The sequence below is a fragment of the Narcine bancroftii genome, chromosome 10 (genome assembly GCF_036971445.1).
Source record: "Narcine bancroftii isolate sNarBan1 chromosome 10, sNarBan1.hap1, whole genome shotgun sequence".
In the NCBI taxonomy this organism is placed as follows: domain Eukaryota; kingdom Metazoa; phylum Chordata; class Chondrichthyes; order Torpediniformes; family Narcinidae; genus Narcine; species Narcine bancroftii.
Genome location: NC_091478.1, coordinates 85,361,984 through 85,381,799, shown reverse-complemented (window position 1 = coordinate 85,381,799; position 19,816 = coordinate 85,361,984). Strand labels below are relative to the sequence as shown.

The following is a 19,816-nucleotide window of genomic DNA, read 5'->3' as shown; positions in this document are numbered from 1 at the left end:
ATATTGGAGCAAATGGGGTGGTTCTCACAAGATGCCACTTGGAAATATGATAGACATTTAAGAATGAATATCTATAGAGTGGAGAGTGAGAGGTTCCTATTTTCTGGAGTTATCAGATGTTAGGAATATATAACAATCAGCAAAAACACCAAGTGATAGAACCATTGAATATTGCAGCACAGAAACAAACCTTTCTGCCCATCAGATCATTATTTTTGTGAATTGGAGTAATAAAGTCACAGACTCTCTTGCAACATTCAAGAGAGCTGGATAATTAACACAAGAGAACTTGCATGCCATGAAAGTCAGGAAGTAACTGAATTCCTCTTACATGGGGAGCTTATGGCAATATGGACTCAGCTGGCCGAATGGCAACTACTTTAATGTTTCTGTGTCGCACAGAGGTGGCGTCACTTCACAATTTTAAGAAGCAAATCTTCCTAGTAAGCCACTTACAGACTCTTGAAAGTGGAGATTCCTCTCAACCCATGTCCTGATTAAACAGAGAGGTGCAGTGTTCAGCAACTAGACTGGATGAGATCCAGCTCATTAACCTGTTATTATGCAACTTTTAAGGCTGAGCTGGATTTAGTTCAAAGAGAAATGATTCAAGGGGAAATGATTTGTCGAGTTATCAAAATACACTACATCCAAGTGTACCAGATTTGTAGCCACAAAAATATGACTTAGTATCTTCTTGAAGCAAATTCTGCTTCTCCCTTTAGACTAAGCAAAGATGAGGCTGTGAAGTGATTAATCTTCGTGTATTTGTGGATTATTCTACCCACCAATACAATCTCATTCTCTTCATCTTGTATCACAGTGCAATGAAACATTAACTACATTTATCTCCCAAGAATGTTCAGAATTTTTTCAATCCTATATGCTAAAATTTTTAAAGTCTACAATCTTTAAAATACATTCTTGTTAACTATCGCCATTTAAATTACTGCTCAACAAAGACTGCTCCTCCTCCCCAATGAAAAGTGATGTTTCAGAAAATTGTCATTTCCTTATCATGTCTTCATGACACAATTTCAAATTGATCACATGGAGATGCAAAGGATGGCAACAAATAATTCAAATGTCCTTACGATCTTTAATTTTTTACTTCAGGACCATACAAAATATTATTTTGCTTGCTTGTATGCAACTCACAAAATTCTAACATTGCCCTCCATTTAATTATTGTCCCACGCAAAAATTCTACCACCTCCATATATCTATATGCAATGCATTCAGTTAGGACAACTTTAGCTTTTTTTAAAAAATCAAAAAGATTGTTAACTCTTGTCACTGAAAGAATTTACCTAAAAGCATTGGATTCATACTTTTAAGCATTCTTTTTTTTTTAGACTGAGTTTGGGTGAAATTCCATAAAATGGGATTCCAAGAGTACAACAAATGATTACATAATGCTCAAAAGGAAAACATTTAAACATTTGGGAAAAAGTCAAAAGTTGAAGGAGATGAAATCCTGGGCAAGGAATATTAAACAATGACAATGAGATGGTACATTGTATTTTAATCTCAACTAAAGGCAGAGTAAAAAGAAAATTTAAAAACAGCAAGTTTGCAACTTTGGAAAAGTGGAAAAATTCAAAGGACAAAGAAAAGTGGTTGTGCAAATGCTAGAAAATATGAACCAGAATTAGATTACATAACATTTTTCTTCCTGCTTTAAATCAAACTTCAATGTGTTGCACCAAATAATTTGCAGGTTTAAACAAAAGCATTAGGAAGGAAAATTGGAACCTTTATTCTATTTAAATACTGCTTCTTTAATTGTTACAAAAGGCAGCCTTTAAAATAGTCTCACATTGTTACATTGAAAACTCTGGTTTCTGTAATGGTTCTCCAGTTTCCCTCCCTTCAAGCAGCCTTTGAAATTAGAAACTTCATTTCACAGAACTGTGTATAAATACACAAAATAAATTTAATCATTTTAATAGGAATATACTGAACATACTGCTTTTCATCAAATGAATGTACTATTACAATGTTCAGTACAAAAAAAGTCAAGTGGAACTGTTGTACAAATCTGACCAAGATAATATTGCATGGTGATATTTACTCAATTTATTTGTATAGATGTACTCACATGAGGGAGTCTGTGTTCTAAAAGCATCAAAGAGTAAATTTTGTTTACATAATAAAAAAAAATCACTACACAATAAAATCTTGTAAACGAGGTCAAGAATAGAGGGAAAATTTTAAACAAGCAATCAACAAATGAAACAATGAACAACCATTGCAAAAAGATACATTTATCAATGGGGTTTTCCCAACCTCTTCAAACTATTCATAGCAACGTTGATAAATTACAAAAATGGTCCTTGTACATGACATTGGACATATACCTTTGAAAGGAATTTGAACACAATGGGATCGTTCTAAAATGCTAAAATACTACAGTTTACAATTCTCAGTCTGTGACTATTCATCAAAGTATCCCATGGTATTGGTATAGTTTTGGTGCTCTTCAAATGATGCTGTGTTGAATGTACAAACTCAATTCCAAAGTAGTATGCATTCCAATGCTTCAAAGTTGTCATTCTTTACTGCAACTGGAGCCTTGCACCCAATTTTAATGGATGACCTACAACAGAACAAAAGAAAAATTACATGAAATCATTTATATAGATCTTAAATTGTTCAATCCCAAAACTGCAAAGCTGATCTCTGCAGCATTTGAATTTATAATTACCAACAAGAATGATTACCGGCAATCTCTTCAAACTCAACTCATTATTAAAGATATAATTTCCTTTAAAATTTGCTTTTGCAATTCTGTTTTCAAACAGATGTCCCCTGGTTTACTCAACTATTTTAACCAGCCTATTTTAACTCTTATTCATCCCAAATAACTAATTTCAAAATTAGCGAGGGTCAAAATTTCACCCAATTTCACTTTTAATTAATCCAATCACAGTCACATCTATTTAATCAGTTATAGATTCAGGGTCTATATTTATATTTTTCTGACACCCTCAGCATAACCAAAAATGTGTTGCTGAGCATGCTCCTCCAACTATGAACTTAACCCCATTAAAAATTTGAATATTTTATAAAAATATTTATTTTGTGTCTCACAACCACAAGTCATCGGGTCTTAATTAAAAAAAAATGCAAAAGTGTAGAAATCAAGACTTCAATGAGATCACATCTGGAGTACTGCGCAGTTTTGGAAAGAGGAATAATACACTTGCATTGGAAGCAATTTGAGGGGAATCAGTGCATTGGTTTCAGGAATTAAGATGACTTGAAAAGGAAGTTGAGTGCCTCTGTCTCTTTTTTTTGGAGTTTAGAGGAATGAGATGAACTTAAAGAAACCCTGATAAATATTTCTGGAAGAAATCTGGAAGTCTAGAACTAAAGGTGTAAATTTGGACAAGTGGGTTGTCCATTTAAGAGAGACGAGGAGGATTTTCCTAGCGGGTTTATGAACCTTATTCTCTACCCCAAATCACTCAATATAATCAAGGCACAGAAGGATATATTGAGCCTATTGAGAATTCAAAGGTATTAAGAACATGAGCTACACACAGCCAAAATTGTCAGTCACAATCCACTTCCATGGTTAGCAGGCTTGAGGGTTCATTTAGTCTCTTCCTGCTTCTCAATGCTTTTAACCCAAAGTGCTTAATGTAGTACTTGTGAACCATCATTAAGATTATAATGGAAGAACGTCACCAAATATTGCTGGGTAACAATCAACAGATAGGCCTTTCGTAACAGATTGGGCCCTACATCCTGCGCACACCCGAGATGTCTCCAGTGGTCCTAAACTATGTAATTGCAGCATTTCAATGCTCAGATGAGAGGGAGAGCTTTGACAAATCCTCTAAATGTCCGAATCTCCAGTTGTGCAGCACGATTAGCACTACACGGGAGTGTAAGTCCATCTTTATAGCCTCAAATTTATGGAGTGGGACCTGGACCCAAAACCTTCTGATTCAGGCTAGTGTGCCGCAAAATGAGCTGCAAAACTGACTGCAAAAGGGCATTGGTAAAATGAGACTTTTTTTTAAAACACAGAACGGTCTTTAAAAAAAAAAAGAGCTATTGAAAAATACCAAGATAGTTCAGAACGTTGGTGATTTTTAAAAATTTATTTACCATGTACCAAAGCCATCTTTGGAATGTAAAGTTCAATGACCTGAGAAGTTAGGCTCTGAAACGGAGGTAATAAAGATGAAGCATTTTGAACTTATTTCAAACTAGTTTTACCATTTTGCAGACAACTAAGCATTACCAAATAATGAGTGGCAGACTGCTGAATGCATGAAGTTTTGGGGAAAAATGCTAACCTGGAGCAGGCAGAAGAGCCCTAATAGGCCGATCACCCAAAAGAGGCGTTTTTTTCTGAGAAATAGGTGCATGACCCAAAAGGGGTGGCCTGACTGGTGTTGGAAGGAGGGGCTTAGGCTTGCTGGAAGTTTGTGAAACACTGCCTACGTCATAGTAACTCTCAGTTCCAGTAGCTTGTTGGACAAGAGATGCTGGAAAATAAAGAAAACAACTTTAAAGCATAAAAATATGACAATATAGACTTCAATTTTTAATCACCAAATTCCTTCCTGCCACTATGACTTTATTTGATACAAAATGCTATTTTTATTTGGCACAAATTATTTGGAACGATTGGAAGTCTCAGAAGACAAAGGCCAGTAAGGTTATCCTGTGTGACAAACAGGTACACTTGAAGTTGTGCACACCTATTTTTCAATCCCTTGCTCAGATAAAAAAAACTGAAATCCTGAACTTTGCTCCTTTACCTTCATGTGGCCACTGATAAGCCTCAGTTCTCTCTTCTTGATAGTTTTGCCAAGCGCTGTTCACTTCTATCAAGAAGAAAATATCAGATTATCAATAAGGGCAACTTCAGAGTAATTTGAGACCAGGACATACTTTTAAAAATACCAAATTGTAGGTCACTCTTCAATAACTGCCTGCGGCTCCTCAGTGCAAGTTAAATCAGAGTAACTCCAGGGCTCCACATGGCTTAGCCCTTTGGCAGTGTAACTTCCAAAAACCACTCTTATTTTTCTTTATGCATTTTGCCTTGTCTATTTTTTTTTATTTAAAGCCTGGAAGAGGGCTCTTTCCCCCTCACCCCCTTCCAGAAACAGTTGAATATCAGTTAAAACTAACTTTAGATAAATGAAAATATATTGGAGAAAAAAAATATTTAAAGATGTGATCCATATCCAAAATTAAATCAGATTTGAGAGATGTTTTACCTGAATCATCAACCTCTCACAGTGCAGGTGGAAAAAAAATGACATATTCAGTAACATGATCTTAGAGTATAGTTTTCTATTTTTCATACACTTTTGTAAAATGCAGAATTATGCAGATAGACTGCAGTGGACCGAACGGCGTTCATCTTTGGACCATGTTTACCAGTGGGAAGATTTTAATGATAGCTGATCTTCAAGATTTAAAAAAATTGTTTCCTATTGGTTTCATCAAATTGTACCACCATAAAAACAGATTAACAATGTACGAACCTGCTTCAGCATCCTCTTTTCTTTTGTTCAAATATTCAATAACCGCTTGCAGCTCCTCAGCATACAGATGTTTTCCATCACCAAGCAGGAACATGAGATGCCGAATGGTGCTCGGGATAACATGACTTTCACTGTAAGATTCACGATGAAGATAATCGTCTGCCAAATTAGCAGCTTTGTGTGCAATCTCAAGTCGCTCTTTTTCCAGATTTTCCCCAAATATACGTTGATGTTCACGTGAAATCAAGTCCAAAGCGTCTTCCAAGGGCATATTACGATGTTCTGTGGGAAAAAAGGCAACTTTTTTTTTTAATATATATCAATTCTCTCTCCAAACTTACTAAAGCCTACACTGAGCAGGATTTGTAATTTATTGAAAATATTCTAGATAAAACAAGTAGCACAGTTCATGGTTTTGGCATGGACTGAGTTAGCCACTGAAAATGAGGCAGATCTTTCAATAAATTGAGCATTGGGTCATTTGACAGAACTTTGCACAAATTAATTTTGAATACTTCACTAAGTTGCACCACCTTAATTACATCCAAAATCAGTCATCTCTTGGCATGGACCCGAGTACATGTACTCCCCGACATGCGTGCATTTTCCCTCTGGATGACCAGTATCTAGGAATGGACGCGTGTCGGAATTGCCCTACCTGTGATACTGAAGAGTTAAACGATAGATTTCTATCTCTGAATCCTTCTCATTCTCTGTTGCTGCGGACCCTGAGCATCCTGCGGACTCTACTGGCCTCTAAAATCTGTCTGACCCTCAGAATATTGAGCAACAGAATCAGAAAAATGGGACACAAGAAGGTAAAATGTGGTGAAATATCTCAACATGACAGGCCATTAAGGCCAGCTCTTGTGAGAGGTTGGCCACCAAGGCCAGCTATTGCGAGAGGCATTATTTTCCATGGATAGGCCCACTTTTCACCGTAGTCACGCAAGTTTTATATTTTCTCTTTATTTTTAATTTCAGCCATTCATGCACATGGATGCAAGTTGCAAGTCGGGGAGTACCTATATAAAGTTGGCCTACAAATTCCCTTCACCCTGATGAGATGACCAAACCCTTTCATCTTTGCATCTAACTCCCAGACATTTGTACATAAAGACACAAGATAATCTCAACATTTAAAGCAATACACACACACACACACATTTTTTTTTAAATTTAGACATTCAGCACGATAACAGGCCATTTCAGCTCACGAGTCTGTGCTGCCCAATTTACACCCCCATTAACCTACTCCCCAGTATGTTTATTGAACGGTGACCAGAGAAAACCCATGCAGACAAAGGGAGAACGTACAAATTCCTTACAGCCAGCACAAGACTCAAACTTAAGCCTGGTCCCAATCGCTGCCACTTTAAAGGCTTTGCAATAACCACTACACCAATTGTACAGCCAGAAACACACACACACACACACACACACACACACACACACACACACTGTTGTTGGCTCCAAAAGATGTCATCTGAAATGCTGAGACATAGCCTCTGATCAACTTTAGGAAATGTTTGGACTCTGCTGTGGTGATTTGCAGTGGCATTTTCAATGGCTGTGAAGTTTTAGCTAGAGAGGTATGCCAAGTTTTCCATTGGAACAACATATCGATGGCATTTCACCATCCCACCCCTTTGCTCCACAATGTTGGCAGAGCTCTGACATGGTGCCAATTACAACTGCATTAATGGAGGAATACTCAATGTCAATTGAGTAATTAAATGCAGCACTTAGCAGGTCGGCTGTTGTAAATGATGTTGCCCTTCGGCTGGTGGCTTTTGTTCACATTGCTTGGGAGTCTTGCTTGTTCTTCCTCAGCAGATCCTTGTCGTCTGCTCATAGAATGCAAGGCAGCATCAGCACTGAGACTGGCTTGGCATTGTTCCTCAGTTTTCTGCTCCTTGTTTGACTGGAGGTCGGAGCACTGAGGTTGGCCTGGTATTGCTTTGGTCACTTGGTTTTTTTTAAATTTATTTTGAATGTACATTGATGAACAGCACTGTAACTAATTGAGGTGTCCCTGGTGCAAGTTCAATTTTTTTTTGAACTTCATATGACCTTTAAGGTTAAATTCAATGTGGTCATGACATTCAGCATCAAATGTCACCCCTTCTGAACCTCCTTGGACATTTCTAGAGTGCTCCATATTGATTTGCATGGAGAACAGACAAACAAATAGACATTCATGCATTGTATGAGAGTAAGACAAATTAAAAACCTGCTTGTGTCCCATCTCAATATTATTTTTATTTTTTTTAATATACATTTCGACCAGTGGTTTTCAAACTGCCCCCTAAGTTCACATTCCACCTTAAACAATCCATATGCCATAGGTGCTTTGAGTAGTAAGAGATTACTTAAGGCAATATGCGAGTGGAAAGAAAATGTTTGAAAACCACTGTTTTAATCGTACCTCATTGACTCATTATAAGCACAGTTTCATAACTCCAAAGACAATGGGCCAATTACAATTTTTCTTAAGCAAAATATTTCAGAAACAATTAGGTCTAGAGCAGTGGTTCTCAACCTTCCTTCCCCACCCACATATCACCTTAAGGGATTGCTTAAGGTGGAATGTGAGTCAAGGGAGCAGTTTGAAAACCACTGATATAGATAGACACATACACACCCAGGAAAGCTGGGGTTGTTGTTGAAAATGAAGAGCAGAATCTCAACAACGGCATAATACAGAAAAGGAGATGGAACTTGGAAGTGTTTACAAAGCAAGTTTTGTACCGCTCTCTTAGAAGGCAAATTGTTAGTATATAACTAAAGAACTTTTAAGTAAAGGTTGACAGATGAAATCAGATGAAACCTAGTCATTGGGTTGATGTGTTCATGTGGTCTCCACCTTAATTGCCATAAATATTTCAACTTGTCTCAAACTAGATTTTTAAAAATGGAGTAGAGTGTCTTTAAAGGGGAAAGAAAGGTGGGAAAAAATTCTAACATTCTCCCAAGAGCTGTGAAATGATGCTTGAATTTCCATGGGAAGTCAATTTACACTCACTGCTGAGGTAAAGAAACAAGTAATTTCCATTAATGTCTGCACCATGACAATAAACTCTTAATTATCACGAAAACTGAAAATATACCTTTGTGGCCAGCATATAAAATAATTACGGTGCATGATGAAAGAGACTGATGTTCTCCCCCAACAACGACACAAAACGGAGAACCTTCTTCACGAACATCTTTCAGGGCAGTATCTAGAGCCAGCTCTAATTTCAGGTACACCAAATCCACAAGAAGTCCCAGTTCTTGCACTCGTCGTCCTATTAGTTTGGCATAATCTCTTAAAATGAAACAAATCAATATATTCTGATTAACAAGTCAAACTAATGTATCAATTGTATTCAATATACATCTACAACAATTATCCCAAACATTATATACAAAATAAACAATGGAAAAGAAAATACACATAATCAGGTATTAGCATTTTAACTTATGATCGAATACAATGACTAAAATGGGTATTGGGATATTATCTTGGTTCAACAAAAGTAAAATGCCTATAAAGCACAAGATTTAGTTTCTACTTTCAAGCCTAGAATTGTTGAAGTTTTTCCCAACAAAGTAACTGTCTCAAAGATATCAGATGCAAACAAATTTTGGTATTTTAGTCAAATCAAGACAAGTCTATTGTGAAATGAATAATGCCCATGTTTTGTTAGCTTTATTTAAAAAAAATTAATCACACATCCAACTTTTAAAATCCAAATAGATATTTTAACTAATTTGTTATATAGTCCTCCATTTTTCATAAATGGTAATGTGACAAGAGTATTTATAAAAATATTGCACTCATTTTTTTTGTCTGCTATCAGGTACTAAAAATATCAGCTTACCCTAAAGAAAATTACATTAAAATCAATAAATGTGTCTCTCTGTACATTTTTGTAGCTGCACAGAAAAATTGGCTATTCAAAATCGGATTGCAAAACTAACCACCTTACATTTATTCACCCAGCATCATCAACATTTAAAAGTTTTGCTTTTAGAGAAAATTGGCCTTACTTGCATTATTATTTTATTTTTCTGGTAATTATATGCATTACAAAAGACTGCACAAAATTACTTCCTAACAAATTTAACAAAGTTTCTTCAGAGGATTTAATTGCAGAATGCCAATCATTAGATTTGAAATTTCATAAGAAACATTTTCTAGGGAAGAACAACTAGCTTAAGAACTGAAAACATTTGTGTGATCAATGACCTCAACTAAGATTGTGGTAAGAACAGAAAATTGGCTTGGCTTCCTACTTTTGTTTGGTACCCAAGGTCTAAGGAAAAACAAAACAGACAATCTGGAAAATATCAAAGTCTATGGTTATAACTCTTTACAAGCTAACACAATGCCATCCCACTATCCAACTTGTCCAGATCAGACATGAATAATGGTCACGTTAATGAGAGATTAGAACTCTCTTTCTATCCATCTGAGAATTTCAAATCAAATCATTTGAGGTAGAAGGGAAAGAAATGAAGAGCCATTATGATAGAGCTTTGTTTTATTTTATAACTTAGAAGATAGAAACAAAAGACATCAATGGTTTTAACTTCCCAAATGACATCTTTGGTTCTAATGTTCCCAAAAGAAATGACTAAAGCACATAATCTGGAAATGTTAAAACCCTTTATTTATTCTTTCCAATAAATCATATGACACTTGTCAGTCAATTCTGACACCAAGTGGTTCAGCAATTTGCAATCTCAAGCATGAAATGAATGATACATGCCCTTTATTCAACAAACAAAAGTCAATAAATAAAAGTTACCCTTGTTGCTTGCTTAGGGCTATAACAACACAATCAGCATGCTTTTCTTTATTGTAGTCATCCTCTAGTTCTTTATAGAATTGCTGATAAAGTTCTTCTCGGCGACCATCATCAGGTCTGCAGTTTTCTGCTGTGATAAGGAAATAGAATTACTTTATGAGTATAATCAATTAGTTTTTATTCTAGCCAATAATGCTTGAACTATGGAAACTTATCCAGTTGAGGTAAAAATTAAATATATAATTGAATGATTAATTATGTTACTTTTGTACCACATTTGTGAAAGGATTTACAATAATTGGGTAGATAAATCATGCAAAATGCACATAACCAGAGCAATGGTTGATTTCAAAGCAGTTTGTAATTCATCTACCCTTCGTCTTGTGTCCAAGTGCATTCTTTTCCAATTCTGCCAGGAAATTCCAATGGAATTGGTTCAATCTAATTAATTTTTAGAGCAAACTACTGCTGGAGGAACTCAGCAGGACAGACAGAATCCATGGGTAGAAATTGGTCACTCAATGTTTTGGTTCTAGACCTTTAAGACTCAATGCAGACTTGATAAAGAGTCTTGACCTGAAGCACTGACTGACCATTTTTAATCCATGGATGCTGTATGACCTGCTGAGTTCCACCAGCAATTCTTTGTTTGCTCAAGATTCTAGCCTCCGTAGCCTGTTTTCTCCATTGCCCATATAAATTTGACATGTTGCAATGGCAACATTAGACCACTGGGTGGCTTTTCTGCTTCAATCAGCCAAACTACGAGAAATTTAAAAATTGATAGTCTGCAAGTTAAATTTTAAAACTGAAGTAATCTTAACGTGTTCATCATTCTATTTAAAAAAAAAAATGGAGAACAGCAACTCATGCTGATCAAAACCTCTGATGCCAATACAACGTACCTAGATATCACTGGTAATACATACTGGTCATCAAGCATGTCATTTTCAGAAACATCCAGGCAAAGATCTGCTCAACATTCAAGTAGGACAAGGAAATTACATGAGATGTCTTAGCAATGCAAGGTTGGCTTTAACTTTTTTTTAGAAAAGCGTCACCTTTGTTCAATCATGAATTTATGCAAAAATTAGTTTGTCATATTTCTGTAAACTTTATTATCAGATTGTAATTGAATTCTTAGCCATCTCTTCGAACTCAAAAAACTTGAATATTTTGTTTGCTTGGAATATCCAGTTTCATCTGCGTGTGATAATTTAAATATTTTGTATGTTTATCTGCGAAGATAAATACAATCTTATTAGAAATTAATTTCAAACGGAATCTGACAGTGCTGCAAACAGCAGAGCTCCTTCCATTCAGCTCCAAAAGCCTGGATTCAATCTTTTTATTTGAATATTTTATTTAAGCAACATATATAGGATCATAATGACAAACAGAAATAAGTAACTATAACAAATATGCTGTATATAGAAAATTTTAAAACCCTCCCTCCTAAACCTAATCTAATCTAATCCCATATCTAAAATACATATCATTACTGCATAGTAATTAATTCAGATTGCTTAGATGACACTCAAGGATCCAAGAAATATAAAATTGTTATACTTTCAGGGAAAACTTCACTGGTCAGGAGAATTCAAAAAAATGATTTATAATTTTAACCTCCTAGTTCTTGCATACCGGCTCCAAACTTGTAGAAATAAGGAATATTTGCCCCTCAAATTGTAAGTATTTTTTTCTAAAGGAATGCAACTTTGAATCTCAGCATGTTGATGAAACATCAGACTTTCATGTTACAGCAATACATTTCCTTCCTATTAACTAACTTAACAAATTTTAATTGAGAATCTGACAATAATTAAGGAGTAACGCCTGGGTTCAATCCTAACCACAACTGCTTTCTTAGGGAGTTTGCACTTTTTCCAGATGATTGCATTGCATTCCTAGGTGCTCAGATTTCCACCCACTCCCCAAAGTTCTGCCAGTTGAGAGTCGCTGGCAACTATAAACTGTCCCAAGATCAGAATGTATTGTCATGAACAATACACAAAATTTGTTATGTTGCAGCACCATTATTGGGCAGTACAGCTGTAAAAATTGCTAATTATTTTCATAAATACATCATTTTTAAAAAATGCAAATGAAGAGTGAAAAGCAAGGTAGTGTTTATGGTTCATTGTTCATGTGTTAATTTGTTAAGGTATATTACAGAATCTGGGGAATTTGCTGGGAATGTAGAGAGATTGTGAGATAATAAGACTACTCTCTGAGCCTGCAGTTTTAGAGGATATTCAGCCCATCACATCATAAGGAGGCACAGAATAAATGTAAGAGTCAAGTAACTTCAGGCAGTGGATCAAATTAAACCTCGACTAGTCCAGCTTGTCTTATTTGGAGGAAGTGGAGAAGTTGATCTTTCTCATCAAGGAATTGACATTGTCACACAAAATACCCTAAAGCCAATTCTAAACAAGTAATTCCCAACCTGATACCCACATGTCAACACCTTTTACAAAGCAGCCTTTTGTAACCAAATCCACATCAATATATGCTGTTATGTCATTCCAAATGAGTGGGATTGGCACAATCCTGCATCCACCAGTCTATATTTCACCACAACACGATCAACTGATGACCAGCTTTTGATCTAATTTCATCCAACAAGCCATCCCAAAGAAACTTTATGTGCAAATAATCTCATTACCATGAGCAAGTTAATATTAATTGTGTCCCTTGGATCACAATTTTCCACCTGTAGTTTAAGAAATACACAAATGCAGTGTAGCAGAAAAGTGATCACAGATGATGAGTAGCAACTACATGGGGAAGGGAAAGGGAAATGAGAGATTGGATCACTTTTGAAGTGGAGAATGGATAAGAGAGCAAATTAAATGTAGCACCATTGCTCTCTTCCTCTTGTTTGAGTTACCAGTTGTACATTTCCATCTTATTTCCTCCTTTCATTATTCCTTCACCACAATGCAGTGCAAAACTATTTGACTAAACTCCAATGTATTAATTTTTGCAAGCTACAAATAAGTAGATGCTTAATAGTTGATCATACCACTCCAGGCGTAGTTGTAATCCTCTGCACTGTAACCTTCAGTATAACCACCATAATATTCCACCACTTCATTAGTTCTAAAACAGAAGTAGGATAAATGTGAATGCAAAAAAAATGTGGTTGAACTTGTCAAATGTAAAGAAAGTATCTGCATCTTTTAAATGTTGACCACTTATTTAAAAAGCCAGTAACATGAGAAAATAGTCATTATAACTTAGGAACAATTCTCCACATCATTTCCACTTTATTCAGGAACATACTCACCACTCAAGATAAATCTGAAAAATTGAAGATGCCAGGAATCAAATGTTTGACCTAACAGCAGTCCAGTACTGGACTGGGAGAGGAGGGGCAGTGAAGAACAGCAACAAAGATCACAGTATCTGGATTATCACACTGGAACTTGAATCTATTGCTGCATAGCACACACTTGAAGAAATCTTAGACATGTTAAAAAGTCACACGGCTGTGTATTTACTTCACCAATTAATTAGAGGAAGGCTTCTCAACAGCCAGCATAGTTGAAGCAGGAATGAAAGGTTCCATGTGTGAAGATAGAAAATATTGAGCTTGACATTTCAAGTCCTTACTCCTTTACAAAACTTCAACAAATGTTACCCGACTTGCTTGGAATTTTCAGTATGATTTATTTTAATTTCCAGGACCTTCAACATTTTGGTTTCAGACTAAACCAAGTACACACTTGTACAGAAAATTAGTAATGAATAAAAAAGACAGCCAATATTAAGTGAAACATCAGTTTAAAATGAAATGGAATGAATGAGAATTCACACAACTATTTTCCAAGCCAGTGTTTGTCATGAACTGATTAGACTTGCCTCTTTATCAACTTCTGCTATAACAAAGAAGCTGCAATTTCATCTGGTGACTTTACTAAGCATTAACAACTTCCAACTTAATGTAGTGTGCTGGAACTACTAAATTCAGAACAAGGTAACTACGACTGGAGCTCACTAATTTCTGTCTTTAGCTGCATGTTTGCAAAGTTCTTGTGCAATGAGAATTTTAATAATGATAGATTCTAATAACCTCACAGCTATTTATTATTTAGCAGCAAAACATTGCATTTTATTTTTCAGGGACAAATTAAAAGTCTTGAAGTGAAAAATTCCAAGTTTGGTCAAATTTAGAAAGCAGCAAACACTGTACATTTCCACCAAAAAAAGGCAAACTCAAATGTTAAATCTGCCCACAAATTAAATATCAAATTTGATGTTCTTTCTTAAGCAGTGGTGCTCAACCTTTTTTTTCTTTCCACTCACATACCACTTTAAGTTTTCCCTACGCCATAGGTGCTGTGATTAGTAAATGATTTCTTAAGGTGGTATGTGGGTGGAAAGAAAAAGTTTGAAACCACTTTTTTTATTCATCCCTAATTGGCTCATTATGTGCACGGTTTCATAACTCCAAAGGAAACGGGTCAATGACAATTTTTCTCAAGCAAAATATTTCAGAAACAATTGGGCCTAGAGCAGTGATTCTCAACCTTCCCACTCACATAGCACCTTAAAAAATCCCTTACTCATCACAAAGCAATGATGGCATAGGGAATACTTAAAGTGGTATGTGAGTGGAAAGAAAAAGATGAAGAACTACTGCTCTCAAGTCATCACCAGAAAAGAACTCAGGTGACTGAGTTGTGCTAAAGATTAAGCCTTAAATTCACAAATGTGATTAATCTTACTCCAGATCTTATCTAGTTGAGAGGACACTATTAAAAGCAAAACCGTAAAGTCAACTGCTCCTGTCATTTTAATTAAAAACCAATTGCACAGAAAGTCATTTTAAAAACTGCATGTCACCACAATGCTGTGCCCAGCCCAAATAGAAATATTTGGATAATTCCACTGTAAATCAAGACTAGCAACTTATTATTACAAGTGACTGAGGTTGTCTATAATTTTGTAACCTATCACTTCAGTTTCTCTGAGAAGTTTCACTGCATTTATTGAAAGATGCTCCTGTTTCTTAATCTTAACTTCAGTTGGGTAAACTGAAATGTCCCATTCCAGCTTTCCATCAGTGTGAGCAAAAAGAACCCTGGTATGGGAGTGAAATATTCATCACCTCACTACTTCACAAAAGGCTTGCATCCCAAGCTCAAGGCTATATTTATTCCATTATTTCTGTTTTATTTTCATACCTTGGCAAAGCTTCTCTGGCAACATTGTATTCCGTTGCTACATATGTGCTTGAGGGAGAGAAAGGGGGAAAAAAATTACCACACCTTGGCTTGAAACTTTTTTATAAATAAAAAACTTATTCTATACACAGCCAATGAAGGCGGACATAAAGCCAAAACAAGGTAAATGTACTCAACAAAATTAATGCTGAAAATGGTCAATATTTGTTTGACAACATCAGTAGTGGTTTTCAAACAGTTAGAAAATCATCTTGCACTATTGAACACGCAATACTTTCCAATGGAAACTAGCAACAGTCTCGTGATTGACTACGACATTAAACAGGCAGCAGGAAGTCTCATTAAAATTCTAAAAACTGATACAAATATTAAAGTGAAAAAACATTCCACAATTAAAACTATTCCTTTAAAAAACAGTTTAAGGGTAGTAGGTATTACTTGTAAACTTCCCTTACCTCCCATCTGGGCTGAGTTTGTGTGTTGCAACCACTCTAGGCTTTATCCAAGTAGCCATCTTTACCTACAGAAATAAGTGGGTGAGAAGGTATTACTTAAAAGCCTCTTGTCTAATAAAATGTGAACATTTTGTTTGGAATACATTCAGAATATTAGATTCTTTCTCTTGTACCCATCAGCAACACTTCTGAAGAAACTTCATTATACATCAAAATGAACTCAAGCTTTTAGCAGAATGCTAAAGAGTTCAATGCTCTTACAGATGGATACATGTCAATAACAGATTAAAATGAACGAACATCACACAAGTTAACTCACCAAATCACAGATTAATTATACCAAGTGGATTGTATTCAACTTGGCTCACTGTGATCCCAGGTTCTTTGGATTAAGTTGTATTGTGCCTCTTGCCACACAAATTTTTTTTAAAATCTTTCTGTGCTGACAACATAACTTTTCAGGAAATATTCTTGCAACTCAAATAGCAGTTAAAAGTATTTTTATAACCACTTGAATCACAGGAAAGGCCATATTTTCTTTCACAAATTTGCCAGGTGTCCATAAAAGTGGTCTCGTACATACTTTTGCTGCAAAAGGCTTTAACAGTAGGCTACCAGGCCACAAAACAACATGCAGAACTTAACATGTGAAGATGATGTTCCTCTTGTTGCAGAAACAAGAACCAGGAACAAATGTTTAAAAAAAAACAAAGGGTTTCCATTTAAAACAAAGGTAAAATTTTCTATCAGAGGATCACATTCTTTTAACACTCGACTTCAAAACTAGCAGAATCTTTCAATATTTTTAAGGCAGAGAGTTCTTGATTGGGGGGGGGTGTGGGGGCGAAGGATAACGTACATATGTGGATGCAGAGTTGTGCTTTCAATCATATCAAGTATGATAATGAATGCTGATGCAGGCTCATGATGACAAGTAGCCTGCATCTGCTGCCTGTTTAGCTTACATCTCTTGTATTATTCCAGATTAAGTGCTTATTTTATTTCACTTTTCCCAGCACTTCTCTAACACACCTTTAAATAAAACTTTCAAGATGTTTACACCATTAATCTTCAATGTTAACTGCACAAACCCAGTGAACAGATCAGCTAATTCTGAAATTTTACTGACTCAGTGTTTTCAAATTTAAAATTTGTAATTCTGAACAAAAAAGTAGAATATCTACGCAAATGCTTCAACTATGCTCAAAATCTGTGACATTACAAAAATAAACAAATTAATTCAGTGAAATCGACATCTATCTATATTATTCGAATTTCACATGAGAAATCTGTGCTTGATGCTTCTCCCACAAAGTTCTCTCAATGCACCCCTATTTAAATATTAATTTGTACTGCATTTTTCATTTCTTTACCAGATGAGAATTCTGCTCAACAGTGTAATATTTTCAAACCAAATAACTGGATATTTCTACTTTTAGCAGCATAGGGTGCTTCCATGATCGATAGAGGGTGCTTCCATGATCGATAGAGGGTGCTTCCATGATCGATAGAGGGTGCTTCCATGATCGATAGAGGGTGCTTCCATGATCGATAGAGGGTGCTTCCATGATCGATAGAGGGTGCTTCCATGATCGATAGAGGGTGCTTCCATGATCGATAGAGGGTGCTTCCATGATCGATAGAGGGTGCTTCCATGATCGATAGAGGGTGCTTCCATGATCGATAGAGGGTGCTTCCATGATCGATAGAGGGTGCTTCCATGATCGATAGAGGGTGCTTCCATGATCGATAGAGGGTGCTTCCATGATCGATAGAGGGTGCTTCCATGATCGATAGAGGGTGCTTCCATGATCGATAGAGGGTGCTTCCATGATCGATAGAGGGTGCTTCCATGATCGATAGAGGGTGCTTCCATGATAGAGTTGCAAAATAAAATTTGCTGCAGATTCAATTAGTGATGTTTCATTTCAAGTTTTAAAAATTATACATCATGATGGCAACATGGCACACAGATCAATGAACCAGGGTTTAATCCGTATCTTGAGTCAAGTCAACACAGAATTTGCAGGTTCTCTACATGGGGTTACGAGTTTCCGATCACATTCCAAAGATGTGCTGGTGGTTTAATTGACCTCAATTAATTAATTGAATAAATCATAAGATCATGGTAGGATCAAGGAATCAAAGGGATACTGATGGGCACATATGGGAAATAAAATCAAGATACTAGGAAATGAAAGATGGAATGGGACTAATGTGATCGCTTCCCTATCAGCCAACACAGGCTGTTGGATCAAATGACCTCCTGTGTTTTAATTGTTCAAAAGTAACTTCATCCATATTATGGATGCCTCTGGACATTTATGAGACAAGAGGATAATTTAGGGGGCAGGGGAGAAACTGAAAGCAGAATGCAGAAGGACATTGCATTTATATCTGCTTTTTAAATACAGTAAACCAGAGTTCAATTCTAAACCATCTTTTAGAGAACTTGCTGCATATTCATTCTATTTTGCCTGCATTCTATACCCACACCACATGTAGCTACATTACATGAATGTAAACATACATAGACACACATTCAGTTGTTATTAAACTGAAGAAATGCATCCATTAAAAACAGCTACAAAATAGATCCAAAACACTGTCCACATTATAATTTAGATTCTTTGAAAGGCATCAATGCACACTGAGCTCTTGACAGTACATGCACTCTTCCAAATGATTCCTTTTTACCTATGCACCTTTAGAGCAAGGAAGGAAATATCCAACCATACCCTCCATCAAATCCAAACCACAAGACTACCAAGACCATCGGGCAGAACTCTTTAAAAGCAAATGCAAATTATACAGGAAATCAGAAATAAAAATTGAAAAATGTTGAAGCTACTCAAGTCAGGCAGAATCTGAAAGAAAATCAAGTGTTTCAAGTTAACTCCAGCTGAATGGCTGTGTTCTTTTTGGTCTGTAATGCACCCTACATTGTGATAGCAAGAAAAATTAGCTTTAAAATTTTCTTTCACAGTGAAAAGCCAACAAACTGAAACACTAGCACTACTTTGTATACAATAGTAATTATGAAATTTTATCCAGCAACACAATTTTAAGGCTTCCAAGAATGAAGCTGCTGAAATTGTGCAACAGAACCATCAAAACGTATGTTTTTTTTTAAAGTAAGCAAGATAACTTTCTCAACCACTCTGAATGCCTTTAAGATTTGGTTTTTGACTTTTTTTAAAAAACAGAGATCAGAGAGTGATTCAGATTCTAACAGAAAGGATAGTTAAACATAAATATCCAGCATAGAAATCAGATCGACCTGCTGCAAATCCAACCAATTTTGTTTCAATGTTTGTAAATGTCATGGTTGTAAAACACAATATTTGAAGTATTCCAAACTGAAGTCCCGCATTTGGGAAATCGTTTTTTTTTCTTGTATTTATGCTACTACAATAAACGTTTAAAAACAATATTTTTAAACACAATATGTTTCGTGATAAATTTAAAAAAGAACCAATAAATAAGCTGGAATCTGCTATCTCACAACGCAACCACTCGCCTCGGCTGAGAACGGGTCTGCGAGGATTCTCCATGGAGAATCATAGGCCCTAACGAAACAACTGATAACGCTGGACGGAGAAAGATGAAGAGGGAAACTAAGAAATCCAGGCCCCGCCTGATCCAACGAGGCCCGAGAGTGAACCCGCCACCTCCGTGTCTAGGCCGCGCCGCCATGTAAAGTAACAAAGGGAAGAAAAAGTCGAGCAGCGGAAACCACGAGCAACGAACTTCGAAATCAATCCAGACGCCAGACGGTTGCGGACGGAGCGAATCCGACTCCATTCCATCGGAGCGAGCTTTAAAAACTCCAAAGAATTAAAATCAAACCGTGACTAACC

At 36.1% G+C, this 19,816-nt stretch overlaps 1 protein-coding gene across 3 annotated transcripts; it reads right to left on the bottom strand.

Annotated features, from left to right (window-relative positions):
• Nucleotides 1–1,079: 1,079 nt before the first annotated feature.
• Nucleotides 1,080–19,787, bottom strand: LOC138744858 (nuclear receptor coactivator 5-like). Of its 3 annotated transcripts, none has more exons than XM_069901641.1 (10): nucleotides 19,707–19,787; nucleotides 15,957–16,021; nucleotides 15,502–15,549; nucleotides 13,338–13,414; nucleotides 10,310–10,436; nucleotides 8,624–8,823; nucleotides 5,514–5,795; nucleotides 4,779–4,844; nucleotides 4,311–4,502; nucleotides 1,080–2,599 (listed from the first exon to the last, which is right to left on the bottom strand). In XM_069901641.1, the coding sequence occupies exons 1-10, from the start codon at nucleotides 19,758–19,760 to the stop codon at nucleotides 2,559–2,561; spliced, it is 1,152 nt and encodes a 383-aa protein (XP_069757742.1). In that variant the 5' UTR covers nucleotides 19,761–19,787; the 3' UTR covers nucleotides 1,080–2,558. The 3 variants fall into 3 exon arrangements, with proteins under 3 accessions (XP_069757742.1, XP_069757741.1, XP_069757743.1); XM_069901640.1 differs by having other exon boundaries at nucleotides 10,310–10,439; nucleotides 19,707–19,784; XM_069901642.1 differs by lacking the exon at nucleotides 15,502–15,549 and having other exon boundaries at nucleotides 10,310–10,439; nucleotides 19,707–19,786.
• Between the last annotated feature and the right edge of the window lie 29 nt (nucleotides 19,788–19,816).

Excerpts from the sequence above, each read along its gene's own strand:
- LOC138744858 (XM_069901640.1), bottom strand. The coding sequence starts at position 19,760 with ATGGAGTCGGATTCGCTCCGTCCGCAACCGTCTGGCGTCTGGATTGAT. Across the intron at positions 5,796-8,623 it reads TTTATATGCTGGCCACAAAG|AACATCGTAATATGCCCTTG; the intron begins GTATATTTTCAG and ends TTTTTCCCACAG. Across the intron at positions 4,845-5,513 it reads AAAAGAGGATGCTGAAGCAG|AAGTGAACAGCGCTTGGCAA; the intron begins GTTCGTACATTG and ends TCTTCTTGATAG.